We start from the raw sequence: 22,107 nt of genomic DNA on the forward strand, positions 1-22,107 counted from the left end.
TCTCCTTCTCACAGAGGAAGAGCTGAAGCCGCGCCAGTAAAGATTCCAGTGGCAAACTCCGATTACAAGGAGTTTCCAAGCGATCTGAAACACAGCTCTGTGAACAGCCCTCGTCTGAGAATCAAAAGGCTCCGTGGCTATGCTTTAATATAAAAAGAGGCGGAAATAAGGTCCTTTGAAGTAAATCACATTTCCTTCATTTTAGACACCCAAACTTTGCCATTACAGATCAGGCATAATCTTTCCATTCCAGAAAAGCAGAACGAAACTTTTGCTTAGCCTAGAAGCCAAGAGACGGCAAGGAATAAGAACAGTCACTGTCAGAGCCTTGAAACATCTTACTGAGGAAGAGAGTTTTGTAAAACTACAAGGCAGGGAGTTTTCACTCAAAAGAAAAGTGTAGGTACGTTCACCAAAAGCTAGGAACTAGAATGTTCATAGCAGCATTATTCAGAATAACCCGAACAGGAAACTATCCAAATGCCCATCAACAACAGAATGGACAAATAAATCACGGTACAGTCATACAAAGGAATACTATACAGCAATGAAAATGAACGACCGACACTTACATACAACATAGATGGGTCACACAAATATAATTTTGAGCAGACAAAAAAATCCATATATAAAAAAGCACATACTGGATGATGACACAACAGACCAAAACAGCCTGTCAGAAGTCAGGATAATGGCCAACTAGGTGGGGAGCGGGGGGCATGCTTGGAGAGGAACTGGCAGGATTTCCTGAGGGCCGTGAATGCTGTTTCTTATTGCAGGTGCTGGTTAAAGAGGCATGTTCAGTGCGTGAAGATTCATCGATCTGTACGTTTATAACTTGTGCACGTTGCTTTGTGTTGTAATTAGCTCTTAAAAGTTTTACAAATATATGTATATCATTTTTATATGGTGGGAGAGAAAGAGAATGAATATGAATGAATTCTATTGGTCACAGGTAGCAACGTTTCTCTAGAAACTAGAACTCTGTTAACAAGTCTTAATTTCCATTTGCTTACTTGAGGAAAGCTGTTACACTGCTCTGGGCACACACAGAAACTCTTTGTGTGTCTCAGGGAAAAAGACTCTATATTTAGAGCCCCTTTTATTCCGTGAAAGTACTTTGGAGTACTTTCGTCACCTGTTCATTTTCAGGAAAACCAGTCGTTTTTTCTCCCTGCGCTGTATCTCTACATTAGTCAGGGTCAGCTAACTGCTGTAACAAATATCCCCTAAACCTCACAAGGAAAGTTTACTTCTCCCTTATGTGAAAGCCAATCGGGTGGCGGCAGACAGCCTTTTATGTGGTGATTCTGGGACCCAGGCTCCTTCTGTCTGGTGGCTCTACCATCCTTTAGGGCCTTGGAGTCCTCTGCTGAACCCTCTGCATGCAACCAGCACGGCGGGGAGGAAATAAACTGCAGAGGCTCAGGTAGGAGCTTTTATATGCCCATCCCAGAGGAGAGCAATTATTCCTCTCACATTCCATTGGACAGAACTCAGTTACATGGTCCCACCTAAATGCAAGGGAGGCTGGGAAATGTAGTCTAGCTGTGTTGCCCAGGGGGAAAAGGGCAAAGCAAGTCATTACCGGACATGATACAGACAGTCCCAGAAAGTGAGGGCACGGGCGTCTGCACTCAGCACCACTGCCACAATGGTACACGTCCTCAGCCAGGCCTCCCCCGCCATCAGCAGAAGTCCACGTCCCCCAAAACAATGAAGGTGTAATGGCAGCCGATGCTAAATTGTTCTTGCAGTATCCCATGACATGAGTTAGGCTAGCCAAGCCAGAAAGCGGGCTGAGATTCTTCTGCTCTCATCTGCACCCTGCATCCAGCCAGCCGGAATATTTATGCTGGTTGACGAGCGACAGGGGCTGGGTATTATCCATTTTCACATCTGTTTCCTTTACCCAAGCCCCCTGATAATAATAATGATAAAACAACAACAAAAATAGTAGCATTGATGGCATACAGGCATTCACTAGCACTTACTATGTATTCTGTGTATATGTCACACACTGCCGGACCTGTCTATGGATTGATTCGCTCAGTCTTCACAACCATTCTCTGTGGTGAGTCCTAACACTATCCCCATTTCACAGATAAGGAAACTAAGACAAAAAGGCTACAAATTTGTCTAAGGTTGCATAGCTGGCAAGTATCAGAACTGAGAGAATCAAAGGCCTTTCACTAGAAAGGCAACTGGGATTAGTAACACAGCCTGTGATCATGACAAAAAATCCCAGACCCTCAGGGTACAAACCTTGAACCCAAGCTCCCTAAAGGGGGCTTGATCCAACCAAGGTGAATAGGCCACAGAAAAGTGGACAGAGCAACTCGGAAAGAAAGTCCAACCTGAGAAGTAAAGGAGGGTGTCTCTTTGGTTTAGGTTTCGTTTTGCTTTGTTTTAAATTTTCCTTCTCACTCAACAGCTGTTCAAAACTGTGAATCGGCAAATCAATCAAGAAAACCCAAAAGGGCTTCCAATTGACCTTGACCAGCCAATGCTCTTAATAGGCTACACCTCTCACTGTCTTTACTCAAATGAGCGTGTAAGTGAATCTCATTTCTCACCATCACCTCCCACCCTAACACCAGCCTGAGATTCGCCGGTCTTAGGCTACGGGGAAAGGGTTAAAATAAAGCCACACAAGCAGCAACCTTATGCAATATATTTTCCTTCGCGCAACTGGATTAGTTTTAATTAGCGAAAGCGCAAACTTTGCCAGATGAGCTCCAGTGACATCTGATACCTGAGCAAGGCTCCAAAATCTCTTCTCTCACACTGAAGGCATTTAACCCAAGTGAAACTCTCCGAAAACCTTCCACGACAGCCTTCCCGGTGTCTCTTCTTGGTTTGCCCACTTTCCCCCAACACTGCCCCAAACTTTGAAGCATCCTTCTCTCCTACTTATGAAGCAGAAAACCCCATGACTCTCACATGGAAAAGGATTTCCGTGGGATTTATTCATGCTGCGCTCTCCCCGCCCCCGAAGCTCAGCCCTAGAATCAAAGTCTCAATGAACGTGTGCCATCTCGTAAACGGGAGCACTTCCGGGGCGAGGCGGCGGCGGGCTGAGGCAGCAGAGCTTTGATGCGAAATTCACATGGAAAACACAGCTTTACTCGTATTATTGAAATATAAATCCATAGTGGGAAGCAGCCGCATAGCACAGGGAGGTCAGCTCGGTGCTTTGTGACCACCTAGAGGGGTGGGATAGGGAGGGTGGGAGGGAGGGAGGGAGACGCAAGAGGGAGGGGATATGGGGACATATGTATACGTATAGCTGATTCACTTTGTTACAAAGCAGAAACTAACACACCACTGTAAAGCAATTATACTCCAATAAAGATGTTAAAATATATACATATAAACCCAGACTCGAGGAACAGAGTCCAGATGCACTTTGGAGAGAAACATAAATATTGATATTATAATCTAATGAACACTGTCTCACTGGCTGTCATCCTTCCTCATAGCTCCTACTTCTTTCCTCCCTCAGTTGTCTAGTAGTAAAAATCAAGAGTAGCTGAACTCCAGAGTAGGGCTTCTTATTCCACAAATCTAAATGCACTTAGATATAATAATTAGAAATCACGTTTTAAACAACTTTCCTCATCCTCCAGCCAGGCTTCAAGCATCAGCTAAAAACAGTTACAAATCAGCATTCCCTGCTACTTACAAGTTTGCTTAAGAGTAGTAAGTTCTTTCTTTTCCCATCTCTTTTTAAATGTTATTTTAGCTTTATCTTAGAAAAACTCCTACTTCTAAGTTACCCCTGGGGCCTCTGAGGCCAGATTCTTATCCTTGTGTCAAGCGGTGCTCTCCCTAGAGCTCGGCACCAAGATGTTATAAACAGCGCCATCAGACCAAAGTGAGGAAACTCCACTGTCCCAATTTGTGCTAGAAATCTGTTTTTTTCTTGCAGTCTTTTTTTAATTGGGATACAACTGCCATACATTATATTAGTTTCAGGTGTGCAACGTAATGGCTCAATATTGGTATATATTGTGAAATGACGGCTCCAAGAAGCCTACTTAACATCCACCATCTTACACAGTGACAATTTTTTTTCTTGTGATGAGAACTTTGAAGATCTCCCCTCTTAGCAGCTTTCAAATATACGTTATTATTGACTATACTCACCATGCTGTGCATTACGTCCCCAGGACTTTTATGTTATAACTGGAAGTTTGCTCCCTTGCAAATCTCAAACATGGAATCGCTAGTTCTTAGCCTGATCCTACTGGATGCTCCCGAAGTTTCTGTGGAATTCTTATCTTCCACGCCCATATTCATACAACAGGCCTGACAGGGGCTGGTGTGAGGGCACCTGAGTTCAAAAACTGTTTTCTAACCTCAAAAGAGTACTGTCTATCTGAAGAGACGGAAGAGTCGCCATCTTAATAGGAGGGTGGGTTACACAGGTGAATACAGTTGTTAAAACTCACCAGACTACACACTCGAGAGCTGTCCATTTCACTGCAAATTATACATGGACTTTTGTTTAACATCTTTATTGGAGTATAATTGCTTTACAATGGTGTGTTAGTTTCTGCTGTAAAAAGACTATCGTCTTTTCAATTGCTCTGAGACAGCAAAATAAGATTAATCAACAAGGCTCTGAGACAAGAGCCTGCCTCGACGTTTAGAAGTGGCTTTGCAGGGAGGAGATACGGGAACATGTGTATATGTATAACTGACTCACTTTGTTATACAGCAGAAACTAGCACACCATTGTAAAGCAATTATACTCCAATAAGATGTTAAAAAAAAGTAAAAATAAAAATAAAGAACTGGCTTTGCAAAACGCATTAGACACGTGTGAGAATTTGCTTTCGCTCCTCCTAGCAGGAGCATGAAACGTTATAACATGGCTTCCCTTGGAGCAAGTCCGGCAGAGTAAGGGGTGGGGGGGTCCTTTCCTTTTCAATTTTATGCCCTTCTGTGTGGGCCGAGGTGCCCAGCCCTGAACATGAAACAAAAGATGCCAACAGCTCTAAGCTGGAACCAACCGCTTCTCATTACTTCCACCAAACTACCACTGTCTCTCACCAGGACAGCCTCGGACTTGGTCTGTCTGCTTCTACCCCTGCCTCTCCCACAGTCTCTTCTTGACCGAGTAGCCAAAGTGATCCTTTTAACCTCTAAGAAGTCAATCATGTTACTGCTAGGCTTGAAACTGTCCAGTGAGTCGCCACTTCACTCAGAGCAAAGGGCAGTGTCCTCACTCACGATGGCCTACTACACTCTACCCCGCCGAGCCGCCTTCCAGCCCCCCTCCCCGGCCTCCTCTCCTCCCACTCTCCTCCCTGCATGCCCCAAAGCCACCACACTGGCCTCCTTACCAGCCCTCCATCACACCAGGCACGCTCTCAGCTCAGGGCCTTGGCAGGATCTCCGGTTTCCTCTGCTGAAACACGTCCTCCAGCGTACTACCTCATTAACTCCCTCACCTTTTCCCAATCTTCACTTAAATGCCGTTTCCTCAATGAGGCCCACCTGACCGCCCCACTGAAAACGGCAACCTCACTCCAGTCCTCTGGACGGCCCTCGCCCATAACACTTAACACCTGCGAACGTGCTTTGTACTCTCCTTACAAGTAATACTAGGTTTGCTGTTTATGGTTTCTCTCTCTCCTCTGTAAACTGTTTGGAACTTTTTGTTCACTGGTGAAACTCAAGGGCCTAGAAGAGTGCCTGGAATACAATAAATGAATGACTCTGGATACTAAGGTCATTGGTCATTTTATTTTGATACCTCTCTGCATAACAAAAAGAGGCCACAAAGGGCTTCCCTGGTGGCGCAGTGGTTGAGAGTCCGCCTGCCGATGCAGGGGACACGGGTTCGTGCCCCGGTCCGGGAAGATCCCACATGCCGCGGAGCGGCTGGGCCCGTGAGCCATGGCCGCTGGGCCTGCGCGTCCGGAGCCTGTGCTCCGCAACGGGAGAGGCCACAACGGTGGGAGGCCCGCGTATCGCAAAAAAAAAAAAAAAAAAAGAGGCCACAAAGAACATAGAGATCTTAATAGCCGTCTGACCACACGGAGGGACAGAGAACTGCTTGGTCAGCTGTCTCCTTCCCCCTGACCCAGCATTACAGATTCAGGCACAGGTTTACACCTGCCTGGAAAAAATTAACACAGGCCTCCCGCTCTGCATGATCCAATTATAGTACCAATAAAATAACAGCCAATAATTGCCAGGGGCTCACCATGTACCAGGCACAGCTCTAAGTGCCCGAGCGCTCAACCTGACTCCTTTGGCCCTGTCAACAAACTGATGTAGCAGGTACTGTTTTTATCTCCATCCCATAATAGATGAAGACCGGGGACCCAGGATTTGAAGCGCGTGGTCTAACTTCAGCTTCCATACTCTTAACCACGTACTAGCTTCCTCTCGACAATTAGATAAACCAGATACCTGACAACCTTGCTCAAACTGAGCCCAAGCAAACTCCGAAGGTTGTGAATTCCAGACCTTTCTTGAAGGAACAGAGCACAAGGACATAAAGTTCTCACCACGTATCCTCAAAGAAAGGCAGGGACAGGCACTGGGATTCTCTGCCTTGGACAAACCAGGCACTTTGGAGCCAGAGAAATGGACTCTAGGACCCAGAGAGTTCCCTTGCCGTCCAGCTTTACAGTCCTTTGATGGCGAACACCAAAGCGGGTTCCCCCAAATAAACTCTTTATCCATTATACACAAGGAAATTTAAATAGCCCCTCTGATGGCTGTGAGTCCAGTTTGAGCCAGACTAACCTCATTTTCCTTTTGAGTAGGGTTATTAGACTGGGAGATCAAAGAAATGCTACAGACATATGGTATCTTGATTTCAGCAAACCATCTGACAATCACTCATGATGATAGATCTTGTGGGCAAGGTGGAGAAATGTGGTTTGAATGGGAAGGTGGGGGGAGCGTTCGGGGCTGCTGCAACAATGGTACCCAAGGAACAGTGATTAATACACGTCAGCCTGGAGGGATGTTGTTAGCACCGCCTGCCAGTGTGCTCTGGCCTTGAGTACATCGGAACAATAATTTTATCGAAGATGTGGGTGATGGGGTAGCATCATGTTGAGGATGTCTGCAAAGAGCAAAACGCTGTGGGCAGTAGCTGACACACTGAATCAAGATTTTAAACCATCACCACTGATTGGAAATGAAAGAGCAAAGCAAGCAAGATTCAATTTAACAGAGACAATGGGGGAGTCTTGTGAAATTTAAGTTCAAAATACCAACTACACAAATGGAACAGAGGAAGCCTCTGTGGCATTAAGATTCCTGGTTGAAGGAAGTGAAGTTGTTTCACCTGGGATGAAGAAAGCTTAGGAGGGACAATAACAGTCACCTCTAGACACTTAAAGAGGTCCTGGAAAAGAGATTATAAGCAGATTCCATATGGCTCCAGACAGCAGATTAGGACTGAAAGACAGGCATTGCCAAAAGACAGATTTAGTCTCAGTGTAGATAAGGATTATTTGAGAATGGGAACTATACAGCAATAAAGTTGGGGTGTGGGTGGCCACGCCTCGGAGTCTCAGAGCGCATAGAAACTAGATGGGCTTCCGCTTGGGACATCTCTAAAAAGAGTCCCACCCCGAGTGGGAGGCTGGATTTGAGGGACACTAGGGTCTTTCCCAACTCTAAGATCCCAAGACTGTCCAACCCTTGTTAACTTCATTTTGTTCTTGCTTAATTTCACTTTGAAGGACTTGGGTGTTTCATAATTAAGGAATTTTTCAGCATACGGATGCCCAGGTCCTCAGATTCCTATTTCACTACACTCAAACCTTCTCATGTTCATTAATAGATTGAGGGACAGACATTAGCGTCAGAAACAAAAATTGACCCTGCCTGTCTTAGTCATTTACAGAGATGAGCTAGACAGGGTCTCTGCCCTTTGTGGGCTTACGGTCTGGTTAAGAGCGCTCTCCAAAACCTTATTTCAACCAATTTAGACCCTAGAATGAGAGCCTTACATTCAGAAACCATTCTCACCTCATTATCTTTTGTTTTCACTTACTATCAAGATGTGATTCGTGAGGAATTCTTGATGCAAAAAGAACTTGCAGGAATTTCTGTGATTGATAGTTTGGTCTTGGGATACTCTTCCCATGATTGTTTTTAACCGAGGGTCCCACAAAATCTTTTGGTTCACGATTTTTACTGGAGTAAAAAGAAATGCAACTGAACTATCAAAACAAAATCCCAACTGCATTTAAAATTGTCTTTGTTCTAAAATTTCAAAGCACTGGGACTTACCCGGCAGTCCAGTGGTTAGGACTCTGTGCTTCCACTACAGGGGGCCAGGGTTTGATCCCTGGTCAGAGAACTAAAATCCCGCAAGGCACGGATGCGGCCACAAAAGAAAAATTCAAAGCATTATATGAAGTCAATGGATCTTCAAGACGTTTGCGCTGACGTGGGACAACAGGAAAGATGTCATATGTGACTGGAACTTAAAGGTGATGCCCACCGTAGACCAGAAGCCCGGAGACTGAAGATGTTTCTGAGCACTTATGCGGCATTTACACTTTCCTGATGGCATTGTGTGGAAAATGCCTCCACAAACAGGAAGAAAGGAATCTTTATTGTTACCATCTTAGCAATATCAGCCCAACAGAACCTCAAGGATTTCCGAGGTAAAGCAGTTTGGTAGTTTTGATCTAGAAGCCCAATCCAGGGACTCCCCTGGTGGCCCAAGTGGTTAAGACTCCACGCTCCCCACGCAGGGGGCCCGGGTTTGATCCCTGGTCAGGGAACTAGATCCTGGACGCCGCAACTAAGAGTCCGCATGCTGCAACTAAGACCCGGCACGGGTAAATAAATAAATATTAAGTAGATAAATAAATAAATAAATACCCAATCCAGTACAACAAGTCCAGAAAGAAATGTGCTGCTGTTACTGGTTATGAGGAAATTACACCCGTGAATTATTAACACTTGAAAGATTACGTTTTTCTCAGTAGCTCCGTGATGGGTTTAAAAGCAGCTTTCAATGGAGCTATTCGGATATCATAATGCCTCAGAAGAACTCACTGAGTAGAGCCAGGAGGAAAAGACGCCTAACGACAGTTCCGAAAATATCCCCCCCTAAAAACACATTAAGCAGACTGCAAAGGGTTTCTGCGAGTGGTAGAACGAACAGAAAGGGGAGGAAAAGGATGATCCTTCCAAATCAGGCTGAACCCACAATTAGCACTGCCATACCGACCCCAAATGATCGATTCACCCCCTGTGTAACTTCCTAGTCCACTTCTGGGCTTAGCAGGTCCTGGGTCTGCTCTGGCTGAAATGGCGCATCTCACACAGGGAGCGTGGGTCTCTCGGGGCCGTCATCACCTGCCCATTCTACAGGACGATAAGCAGTCCCCTCAAAGGCTGGCCGAGGAAACGCTGAGGAACTGAGCGGGTGTGTCTCGGTCATCGTGGACCTGAGCTCCCTTCCAGCCTCTTCTCACCTCTGAAGCACTGACGATCTCCTCCTACGCCAATGAGAGGTTAGACTGTGAGCTCACTAAAGGGTAGTAAGTTATTTCCAGACCCAGCACAGAGCGACGGGAGGGCTTGGCCATGTGACGAATCTAGTGACCCTCGGGGAAGGAGTTTAGGGAAAAAGAATGAGAAGCACCACCTCTACCACACTCCCAGCCCTAGGTCTCTGTCCTCACAGTTCAAAGATTAAACAGGTTGTTTTGACATGGGTTCTCCCAGACCTGATGAGTACAAATGCAAGTTCAAGTGCAAGAAGGCTTCGTGGGAGGCGACCCCAGGAAGCACCCACAGGTAACTGAGAAGTGAGACGGAGAAAAGAAGGCAGTGAATACACAGTGTGTTTTCCAATTAAGTCGCCACTGTGGGCAACTGCAGCTCAGTCCTCTGGGGAAGTCTGAGAGATGGTGTAGAACGTGCCTCAGAGCTCTCGCCGCCAAGGCGCAAGGAAGTGAGGCCACTGGTCCACCAACGCCCCGTCCATCATTGATTGAGTACTACTTCAGAGGCAATGATTCGCTTGCACTTCTGGCTTTCCCTGTGTGCAAGGCCCAGCGCGGTCCATCAGTCAGAAAAAAAAAAAAAAGCCCTAGGCAGAGTCACGGGAGTTGGCAGTTAGCAGCCATCAGAATGAGAGGTGAGGGCTGAAGGAATCTAGCAGGGCGCCAACACAGTCTGCCGTCCAGAAGGAGAAAAGCTAAGATAAAGGTTAGCACAGAGTTCTAGAAAACTCGGAGGCGGGAGGTGGCAGGCAAGGAATCAGATTCCACTTCACAGAGAAGATGACGTGTCCACTGATTATCAAAGAAAGAGCAGAAATGAGCCAGCAAAATGTTCCAGAAGAAAAGAGTAGTATACACATTGGCCCGAAGGATGAGAAAGCCTGGCAAGTTGGGGTACAGCCAGTAGTTCAGTGTGACTGGACTGGGGTGGAATGTGGGGAAGGCAGGGAGGGACATGTCAAGTGGACAGAAGCGTATCGAGAAGGGCCTTGATTTTCATACTGTAATTCCCCTGGATTTGTGCAGCAACGTGTGGGAGAAAAGACTGATGTTTGGGAATAGTTTGTGCACTCAGACCTGGACCCTAATTCTAGGCTCCAGCGCTTTCTAGCTGCTGCTCCCCAGAGCAAGTTGCTAATCCTCAGTAAAGTACGAAAATCACTCTCATAGAGTCGCTGTGAAGATTAAATAAGATGATTCATATAAAATCTTAGCATAGGGCCTGACACAGAGCAGAACTGAATAAATGTTAACTAAAAATAAAATAAATCGACTCGCTAGATGACAAACGTGTTACTGCAGTGAGATGGGAAAACGATGGTCTTTTCAGGACATGGCAGTGGATTAACTGTGCATCTAACATGGAAAAAAGGCATCTTGATCCCTACCTCATACTATTTGCAAACATCAATTCCATGTGAATCATGGATCTAAACGACAGAGGCAAAACAAAAAAAACTTCTAGAACATAAAAGAATATCCTCACGACCATGGGGTCAGTGAAGAATTTACGAACAAACAGAACAGAGCACGAAGACCACTAACCATAAAGAAAAGGATCCTTAGGTTGGACTACATGAAAATAAGAACTTCCGCTCGCCAAGCGGTAACACTAAGAGAGGAAAAAGGCACACAACAGAGAGACGGTAATTGCAGTATCTATAGCTCACAAATAACTCATATACACAATATATAAAGAACTCCTACAAGAAAAAAACATACAAAGAACCTTACTGGAAAGGGAGTAAAGGTCTCGAACAGGGAATTCACAAAAGAGAATATTCAAGCGGTCAAAACTATATATGAAAAGGTGTTCAATCTCACAAGCCATCAGCAAAATGCAAATTAAAACCACAATGAGATTTTTATTAGCTACCCACAGAGTAGCTACAGTGGCCATATACACACTACCAAATGTAAGGTAGATAGCTAGCGGGAAGCAGCCGCATAGCACGGGGAGATCAGCTCGGTGCTTTGTGACCGCCTGGAGGGGTGGGATAGGGAGGGTGGGAGGGAGGGAGACGCAAGAGGGAAGAGATACGGGAACATATGTATAACTGATTCACTTTGTTATAAAGCAGAAACTAACACACCACTGTAAAGCAATTATACTCTAATAAAGATGTAAAAAATAAAAATAAAAAAGACCATACCATACTTGTTCTCTCTTCATCCCCTCTTATGTGGCCTTCCTCTCCACCCCTCCACTTACACAGCAGTTAGCAGGGCCACTCATTGCTAAAAACGTACCCAGCTCAATGGCCTTGCCTCAGCGCTCATCTTCCTCTCAGAAGCATTTGACCAAAACGATTCCTCCTCCATTCCTGAGACACCTTCTCCTGGCTTCCATCATACCATGCCCTCCTGATTTCCCTTCTAGCTTGCTCACTGCTCTTCCTCAGTCTTTCTTCTCCTCTACTAAAATTCCCAAGTTGGACTGCCCCAGGCTAAGTCTTGGTCCCCTTTTCTTTACTCTCTACACGGTCCCGAACTCCAGGGCTTCGCGTATCATCTCTACCCTTACATCTCACATCTACATCTCCAGCCTGGACCTCTCTCTTGAGTTCTGAACTCACACGCCTAATTGTCTAAGACACAAGCAGCTCAAGTTAACATGGCACAAACAGAAAAGCATTGATTCCATCCCCACCCCCAAAGATAAAAGATCCACTCTTCCACGAACCTTACCCATTTCTGGAAATGGACCTTCTATGAGCTGTTTAAGCCAAAAACAACAACAACGCTGGGTGTCATCCACAATTAGTATTATTATTTGCTCTTATACCCTGTACCCAAACCAACTGGTAAGTCCCGTCAATTCTATTTCCAAAGTGAATTCAGAATCCAAGCACTGTTCACCGTCACCCTAGTCCCAGCTACGGTCACCACTCACACTGTCTAACTGGTCTACCAGCTCCGGACTCGCCTCCGGAGCGACTTTGCTGAAGTGTGTGTCAGATCATGTCACCCCCGCAAAAACCACTCCAGCCTGTCTCAGGGCAACAGGAAGCAGCTGTCCAAGGATGAAGCAGCATGGAGAATGGTGACCCGGGTGGGAAGGCTATACAGGGGGCATGGAGGCACCCAGACACATTCAAAGGGAGAGAAAAGAGAACTTCGGTCACTTCCAGGCTCCCTCTCCCTTTGAAGCTCCCTGAGACCTTGAGCAATGCTAAAGAGACATGCATGAGGTAGCAGATGCCACTGGTACTCCACCCACACACGGCCCCTCTCCCCTCCCCAGGCAACCCCTGCAGACATTCCGGTACACACCATAGGCTTTTGGCATCTCTCCACCTGGCCCGGGAGCCTGCCGAGCCCACACCGGGGGCAGGCCCCAGGAGCCAGGGAGTTCATACTCCAGGTGCTCTCCATCGGTGAGCGATGGAAGTTGGTGGAGAAATACTGCAGCTTCCTCACTCCTCAGTGGGACGCTTCTGAGGTGTGTGCTGGATTGAACCCTAGTTGCCCACTTCCCCACTCCCTCCCTGTGCTTCCTGGGATCCCCTCTCAAATAAACTCCTTGCACAGAAATCCTTGCCTCCGTCTCTGCACACTGGGAAGCCCAAATTAAGACACATAATACTGTGCTTTTCCTCCCGAAGGTAATGCCTTTTACGACATCAAACAGGAACAATGCCATCCTAAATTTATCTGGACAAGAGGAGAGGTCTGTGCACAAAGTATGGAGACACCATTTTTGAAAAACGTAAAAATAATAGATTTGAAGTCTATTCCTCGTATTATATGAGCCCCATCTTCATTTATTTACTCATGTATAAATATGCACAAATAGAGTATATGTTCATCAGTCATATGCACACACCAAAAATCCCCTCTCTTCTCCATTCACCATTAGTTTGTACTCCAAACAGTGAAAAGGATTATATTAAATTCTGGGTACATAACTACCCCCTCCTGCCTCTAAAGAAAAAGGGGAGAAGAGAACTCATTCTGCTCCATCTCTGAGTTTCACTTGTGAGAAATCTAATTTAAGGTGCAGTGGGTCACACACACGCACACGCACACGCACACACACACACATACGGGAAATGTATGCACCACTCAACAGTCTGCAAAACTTCCCTCCACTTCTTTTCAAGTGAAATCACCACTCACCCTGACCACACTCCCCAGATATCAGCGCTGTTGAAAGTGAAGGGCCGGTCCCTGCTGTGTGGTTTGAGGTAAAAAGGAGGCAGGATTAAAGCGCTCATTTCAAGTCCCAAAAGTAAAATACGACTTGGCCTACGGCAGTCCTAATTCTTTCCAGAACTCATCCCCGGAATTGCCCTTTTAAACAACCAGTCATTAACCCAACTCCGGGTCTTTTATAGCTGCGAAAACCGATCGCGCACATCATTTATTCATTACGCTTATTATTATTGTTATTGCAGAAAAGCAGCGAATTCCCGGGGCGGGGTTCAGAGGGGTTTTTTTGGGGGGGGGGGGTAGTGCGCGAACGGGGCGGGGGGGTCGGTTAGGAGGCTGTGCGGGTTGCGGGACTGAGGTGCCCGGAAGTCCCCGGGGAAGGATGCCGTGAGGGCGCCCCCGCCCCGCGCGCTCCGCGGCCACCGCCACCGGCGCAGCTGCTGCAGCAACCGGGGAAGCTTCTTATGTAAGTCAGAGCCGCTGACATCACCTTCGCTGCGAGCGTCGCAGCCGCTGGACTAGGCGCCAAAGGACCGGCGTGCTGGCTTACGGCCCCCGCCCACCGTCCGGTTGTTCCTAAATGACTCCAACGCCTCCCGATTTAGCCAACCGTGTGCCAGGGGACTCTCCTGAGCGCCAGGATGACATTTATTGGGAGCCCTGGGATGTCGCAAGAGTGAAGTTAGCGGGCAGCAAAGGTGTCCAGGGGTCTTGTACACACGGGTGAATTTGGACGACATTCCACGTTGGGGGAAAGGGAGGGGGGCGGAACCCCTCCGAGAAGATGGCACAGACAGCCATTTAGTAGGAACCCTGTTCTGTTCAGGACAGAAGAGATGCCCAAGGGTCTCATCGATCTCCCCAGGGCCGGGGACACTCCTCCATCCACGCCCCTCCCAGGCCAGAAGGCTGGAGCAGAGCTCTTCGGAGTTCACTCCGGGAGGCGAATGGCGCCGCGCTACGTCGCACACAAACGCAAGGCACAAGTTCGCGGCTTGGTGCAGCACGTGAGGTCACAGTAAGAGGGACAAAAACGCCACGGCGTTGCAGAAGCCCTAAGAGGACACTCACTGCTCCTCGAGCGGCCCAAGCACGCACTGGGGTGGGGGTGGGGGGACTACAGGGCTCCGGGATGGGCTACTGGAAACCACAGAAGTTGCACCAACCTCCCGCCCCGCCGGGGAGGGACCGAGAAATCGAGCCCCAGAGGTGAATGACAGGCCCCCCTGTCTCCTGTGTTCCCATAAATGCTCCCTCTCAGCCCACGGCTGCCTTCGAGTCCCGAGACTGCCCCTTTAACTTTCTCCCCTCCGCGTCTGCGTCCCTGCCCCGAACTCCGGGAGGCCTGGGGTGGGTCTCAGGGGAGGCAAGCGTAAGGTGCAGAGCTGCAGCAGGCGCGGCGCCGGGATTGCGGCGACCGCGGAGGGCGCGAGGGTGCGGCGCCGACGCGGAGCGCCGGGCGGGTGGGAGGACGGCGCGGGTACTCACGCACTGCCTCCTGCTTGGGGTCCAGCGTGCCGAGCACGCGCTGCACGCCACCGAGCTTGCCCTGCAGCGCCCAGACGCGACGGTGAGTGAGCTGGATGTCGCTCTCGAGCTCCTGGAAGAGGCTGCACGCGTGCCGGGCCACGTCCGAGAGCTGCCGGAGGACGCGGGCCAGCGCCGCGTTGCTGACCGCGCACAGGTCCAGCATGAGCAACACGGCCGCGGCCGCCGCCGAGGACGCCTCGCCGGCCGCTGACGCCGCCTCCAAGACCCCTGCCGCGCTCTCCTCGCCCGCCGCGGGCGCCTCTCCGTGCGGCGGCAGCGCCTGGTCGGTTGGCGCGGGCAGCGCGCGGGGCGCGCGGGGAGGATCCTCCGGCCCCGGCGCCACGGCCTCGTCCCGTCGGCCGGGCAGCTGCAGGGGCGGCGGCGGCGGTTCAGCGCTGCCTCTGTTCGCGTCCTCCGCCGGGTCAGGCGCCGGGCGTCGCTGCCGGCACAGCCACTGCGGCTCCACGATCCGCTTGGCGAAAGGCATCCCGCGCAGCCGGGCCGCGACTTTCTGGTCTCCTCAAAGCGCCCCGGGCGAGCGGGGAAACGGGCGCGCCCACCTGGGTGGAGAGGGGTTAGGAGTCGGGCAAAGGCGCGTTCGGGGAGTCCGGATACGCAGGGGGCTCCTCGCTCACCTGGCCTCCTCCTCGTCCCCGCCCTCCCCTTAGCAAATCAGTCCAGCCGCTCCTCCTCCGCGTGCACCGTTCCCTGAGGAGGATGACAAGCGCGGGGCACAGAAATCCCGGGGCGCGCCTTGGCTCTCCTCACTTGCTTCCAACCCGGGTCGGCTGGCTCAGCTCCATCATTCCTGCGCTCGCCGCCGCCGCCCCGGCCGCTGCCGCCGCCACCGCCTATATAAATGGGCGTGTGTGTGTGTGTGTGTGTGTGTGTGTGTGTGTGTGTGTGTGCGCGCGCGCGCGCGCGCGTGTGTGTCTGGGTGGGTGGGTGTGCGCGCGCCTCAGTTTGAAAGTACCCCGGCTCAGGCCTCTCCCCGCGCGCCCCTCGGCCGCTCCGGGGAGCAATTGCGCCCGGGATCTGTCTCCCTCTCTGGGCTGGGAGGAGGTTTCGGAAAGGCGCTTTGAAAACCCGGAGAGAGGAATCCGCCTCCAGCCCAGGCGCAGGAGGCGGCGCGGGGGCGGCGGGGCGGACGCAGGGCAGGGGAGGGGAGGGGAGGGGAGGGGAGGGGTGGGGGGAGAGGCCCGGGCGAGCGGGGCGCAGCGCCCTGTGCGGCCGCTGGGAGTCACTGGTGGCCTCGCCTCTCCAGGCTTGTTCTGATGCAAAGACACTTCCTCGCATCCGAGGGGTGAGGATTGAGACTGTCAGCGCGGTGAGGGCGGGGAGTCCTCAAGTTGGGGTTGCCGGTGTGGGTGGCGAGCGCAGAGGCAGGAGGGTGGGGTGCTGGAGATGCGGCAGATTTGACGTGTTGGAGCAAGTTGCTTCGCCGAATTCCAGCTCTGAGCAAGTCCTTTGAGTTCTTAGCTGGGAAAACTGGGCTGCCCCTTAGAGTGCCCTGGGCTCTGTGAGCGCTGTGACACAGCTGGGGAGGGTGACGGGGCGTGGGCACAGCTTGGGGTGGCCAGAGAGGGCAGGACGCTATTTATACCCCTTCCCGGGCATCCCTCGGCCGGCCGCTACGCTGGGCCAGGTCTCTGTAGAACATCATGAATGAGACCCAAACCACCCGTGAGCAAAACCCCCAGAAAACTGCTTGCAAAACTCATTGACGCGTTCGGTAGGATAAGCCATATTACCTCCCTGTCAACCTACTCTGCTGATCAGACACGGGAATGTGAAAGTTCTCCATCAGAGAGCTGATGGTTCACAGAAGAAAGGAAGATTTTCCCATTTGGTTAACTGAAAGGTGTAAGTTCTAAAAAGGCATGTACACTATTTCGATTGCAGCAGTCGAAGGCTGGATGCTGTCAGCCTAAAACCCAAAAAAGAGTTTGAGAAATGTTAATAAAATGCATGCTTTCATCCCTCCAAAAAGAATACTGTAAAAATATTTTTTATTTTAAAGCCACAAGCCAGATCTGGGGAATGCAGACTTCATTTCATGTGTCTAAAGAGAACATGGAAAAAATATGTTTTATGGCAACAATAAAGCCCTCCAGACCAGTGGTGGGGCCCGCCACTCGGCACTCTGGACTGGCCCATACTTCAGTCATAAAGGCTTCAATAGACCCCCCCTCTCCTATTCTACCTCAAAATATAACATTTTTGGCGAGGGAGTGTGCTTGTTCATAAAAGATCCAGGCTGGGGATTTGGGGGTAAAAGGTCATGATGTCTGCAAGGTACACATAAGTGTTTCAGTAGCAACAAGAAGAGTGATGATAATAATGTATCTGGAGACAAAAGAAAATATGACAAAATAGGTAAATACCGAGTCTAGGTAAAGGGCAGATTGGGATTCATCGTACATTTCTTGCAACTTTAAATTTGGGTTTGTTTCCAAATAAAAAGTGGGAAAAAAAAGAATATTTTGGAAAAGGGTCTTTTGGGAGTTGTTTTTTCATCTCACAAATCTAGAGAGCTTAGAGCTGGCTGTTTTCAAATCTAGCTTGACTTTTTTAATATGTTCACAATTCCGAACATGAGTTCTGCTAGGTAGCCAAGCCGCGCGCTCCTCCCTAAACACACTGAGGCACAAAGAACAATGAGGGGTATGTGAAGGCCTCCAGTTAGAGGCCCTCGTGGCAAGTCTGCCCCACTGCTCACTGCCCCTCCCCCGGCACTGCCCTAGTCCCAGCGTCCAGGGGTCCTCTCCACCAGACAGAGGTGATTGAAGGGGAGGACGGAAAAATTCCACGGGAGGGGGAGCCCTCCTCTGGGCCCAGGAGGGGTAGGATTCCACGGGGTAGTTAAGTTCTACAACACGCTAGCTACCTTGCTGTCTGCCCCAAAGTGGCCAGCAGAAACTCAAGTCGACATCTCAAAACGATTCAAAGTACAGTTCAGTAGTGTAAAAAGAGAAACTCTTTGTAATCTCCTGGCCTCCTGGTCATGTGCTAATAAAACCATGTGGGAAAAATAAAAAGCTCTGATTGTGGTTTTTGATCTCCTCCGTTCTCACTGCCCCTGGACCCTCTTTGGTAGTCGGCAGGGACCTCTCCAAGGTCACTTCAGTATTTTATTTTTGATGACTTTGAAGGACAGCTTTCCTTTCAAAGTCACCAAAAATAAAACGAATACTAATTAAAATATGCATTAACACGGTGGGCTGATGTGTTTCTCGGTCCACTGGAAGGTGTGAATAAAGGCACTTTTAGAGAAGTGATCGTTAAACATCCGAGACGCTGCCTAAAAAAACTGTGCGCTAGCCTTGTTGCAAGGGCCGCTTCAGACCACCTGGGGGCCTCACTGTGCCCCTCCCACTTCAAGCTCCACCCTCACCCTACGCCCACAGCTTCAGTTCGGCTGCTACTTTATAGACCCGAAGCATTTAAATCATGTCGTGGTGATGGGGTGCACGAATATTCTTCGTGCTGATGAATTTTCCATACATCCAGGAGCTGTGTCGCTCTTACTCAAATCCCGGATTGCCCCATTTGACTCCGAGTTTTCCCACAAAAAGCTCTGAAGAAATCGAGGTTGACATCTGAAGCCAGACTGTTACATCTACTTATGTGTGTGTTGATGTCTGGAGATCACATACCCACCCCCCACACCATGTACACATATTTATCACCATGAGCTTATAGCCAAAAGGGAAAAGAAAGGCAGCATTTAAAAATGACCCCATTGCCTAATTCCGGGCAGTCATTCATGCAGCTCAAAGGCCAGCACAATTCTCCCATAAACTCGAATGTTCGGTCAGTATATACCCTTTGCCATTGTAAAACGAACGAAGTATCCTGTGTCACCACGCCCCACAGTTACACTCCTGCCTGCTGCAGGCCAGCGGGGACAAGGTCTTTGTTGAAGGACAGGACTGGCATTGAGAAGCCACACAGCCCCTCCGCCCTCAGCCTGGCTAGGCTCCGGCTAGCACAGAACCGTTGTCAAGCAGCCTCTGGAACCTCACAAGCAACAAAGCAGAGATTCCTGAAAGTTCCTTCACCAAAAATGTCTGTTCTGTTTCAAATATTCCAGCATAGACACTGCACCGCCATTATTTATACTTGAAAAATATTTCTTTTGTCCAAGAAATTCCGGGAGACACACGGGCTTGTTAGCATAATCATGTAATTACAGTGGCTGGAGTCTCCCTTCCTTCACCCAATTGCACCTATTCCTCACTGAATCACTTTAATTCACTCCGAAAAGCCCTGCCGCTGAGTAAAAAGCTGTTAAATAAAAAAACGTTTTCAGTAATTTTATTGGGCAAAATTATGCGCCTCCCATCCCAACCCAAGTTACCCAAACCATTTCGCAGATAGAGAAATCTATCAAGTTTCCATAAGGAAAAAGCAACAATTTGAAAGTGAATGAATGTAAACCATAAAACGCAACGTGAAAATATCTTGTAATTGGAGGTGCCTTACACTTGCTAGAGGCAGAAGCACAGATTTCAGAGTCTGTAGCAAGGGCTGGAGAAGAAAGGAGAGGCTGCCATTCTTGGGAAACTACTGGAGAGTCATACGGTTCACATTCAAGCAGAACACTTTTTGGAGCTCATCATTATCCTATACTCAAACTGTACCCTCGAATAAAGTTAGAGCACAGAAAAACACCTTGAGGGCAAACTAAAAGCTGAAGATGAGAGAGCCGTGAAACATATGGGAAGAAGACATACGCACAACCAACAGAAAGGCTGCAGAAGATGTTACTGGCCCCTCTCTCCTCCACATCAGTGCTCCCAAGGGGGTTCTCCCCAGTGTTCCCGTTAGTTGCTGAGCTCTGAGATTCACCAGCTCCCTCTCTCCTTTAGCTGTGCTGGGTCCCAGGAGGAAGCCGGCAGCCTGTGCTTCTTTGCCATACTGCGGGGGGGAGCATGCTTTCTCCCAGATCTGTGGTTCGCACCGTGAACGTTATGTCCAAAGCCTTCATGGCTTCGTTTTTGAAACTCAAAAGTCCAAGTCCTTCTAGTTCAAGAACCTTAAATTTGGTCTCGTGTACCCGTGTTCCCAGGAACCACCGGGGGAAAAAATTCACTAAATATCAAAATGTGAAGCCACCATACAAATAAGTTCAGGTACCTGCCTGTTGACAACTATCAAGTGTATAGTTTCCTGGCGGGGAAAAAAGACTATATACCACTACAAAAGGGTTTCCTTTGTTTTAGTTGGTGCTTTTCTTCCTCAAAAAATCCTCATCTAGTCTATTAAGTATGCAGGACAGAGGTTTTTCTCTGCATTTTACTGGCAGGGAAACATGGGGAGAAAAACAATGATGCTATTAAATGGTTTTCCCAAAATGCCAAAGACAGCAAATCCAAAGATTGTTCCAAGCAGCCTTTTTATCTTCCCTGCAAAGAACTGTTGATTACTCACATTGTTTCCAATGGGAGAGATTTTGACTTCTTCCTTATCTTCAAAAATCCTAGCCTCACATTTTACAACTGAATATAATTTTAAACATGCCAAATCTGGATCTAGTCAGAACTGCGAATACATCAAAATAACGGACAGAGTTAAAGCAGATGGAGCAAACAACAAGGGAGTTTCATTCACTTATTCGTTCCTCTGGTTATGCAACAAACATTTACCGGAAGCTCTATTTACTGAGTGCAAACATTTATTGGGTGCTCAGGCCTCTGTTTGCTGCCAGGGATATAAAAGGAAAGAAGACACAAACATCGCTTTCAAAGGGTGGAGTCTAGTAGGGTAGATAGACATGTAAACAAACAATGGCAGCGCAGTGCCGGCAAAAGCTGTAATAGAGATAGGAATTAAGTGCTGCCCAGAATCCCAGAGCGATTAACACTGTCTGGGGGGAATACAGACTGGAGCAGGGATTCTAAAGGCAACATGGGTTTCAGGGCTGCTTCTTACAGCTTAGAAAGGAAAGACTGAAGCTGAGACCAAGCATCACCACATGGTTAAAAGCAAAACAGGGTGGCCCAAACTGAGACCCTCCAACCAGCTGCAAGAGAAGATGAGCTTTTGACTAGTATCATTAAAGGGCATTTCCAACAAATCTTTTCCAAATCCTGCAAACCAGTTGGTAGCAGAAAGAATGTGGAAATTATGTTGCTTTTTTTTTTTTTTTAAGCTGACATGAAATGTTCACTCTTTGGCAGGGCTCCGTTTAGAAAGAGGAAGTGGATTTTTAATATATTTACTATAAAGCAAAGTCTTCGATTGGGTAAAATGAACCACAGTCTCTGGAGCACATGGCGCTAATAAAGTGAAACAGCCATTCCCCAAGGGTTCGTAAGCTTCCCGCCTCCCCACTCCCTGCACCTCCTTCTTTTTTTTTTTTTTTTTAAACTGTTCAGAATTTGCTCTCCAAGCACCCTTCTGTGATGAAAACACCCAGTGCTGGCCTTGACCCACAGGAAGTGCTTTGGACTGTGGTGGTCCTGAAATAAATCAGCTCTTTCTGAGAGGACCCTGAGGGAGTGAAATCTACAACTCACATTATCAGTCTGGGATTGAGTCCTTGGGAACGGCAGAGGCAGCAAACTTCAAACTTTATCAAGATCGTCGTGCTCATTAAGGAAGTGAAATGAAGCCAGATTTGAAGGAAAGCGCTGGAGTAATTACAGAGTTATGAAGATTTAAAAGCTATGTGCCTGGGCACGCAGAGCGCAACGTGTTTCCTTTGGGTTCAGAGACACCGCAATTACAGGGCTTAGGGGTAGCAGAGCACCGAATTAGAACTCCCCATTAGTTTGATTAATCACTGATGTTAAGTGCAGGCCCTGGAAACGGCTATGGCTCAGCCTGATTTGTGTCTCTTCCTCGCCTCCCCCTCCCCATTTTCCCCTCTATTTCCTTTACGAGATCAGGGGGTCAGGGAAGAATACGAACCTCGTATAAA

At 48.6% G+C, this 22,107-nt stretch overlaps 1 protein-coding gene across 2 annotated transcripts in view; it reads right to left on the bottom strand.

The window, feature by feature from the left end:
* NHS (NHS actin remodeling regulator) overlaps nucleotides 1–16,249 on the bottom strand; it is a 349,080-nt gene extending 332,831 nt beyond the window's left edge. For both annotated transcript variants that reach the window (XM_067723301.1, XM_067723300.1), the window contains exon 1: nucleotides 15,141–16,249. In XM_067723301.1, the coding sequence (XP_067579402.1) occupies nucleotides 15,141–15,669 (529 nt within the window). In that variant the 5' untranslated portion in view covers nucleotides 15,670–16,249. The remainder of the gene's footprint in view (nucleotides 1–15,140) is intronic.
* Nucleotides 16,250–22,107: the final 5,858 nt, after the last annotated feature.

This window comes from Pseudorca crassidens, chromosome X (assembly GCF_039906515.1).
Source record: "Pseudorca crassidens isolate mPseCra1 chromosome X, mPseCra1.hap1, whole genome shotgun sequence".
NCBI lineage: Eukaryota > Metazoa > Chordata > Mammalia > Artiodactyla > Delphinidae > Pseudorca > Pseudorca crassidens.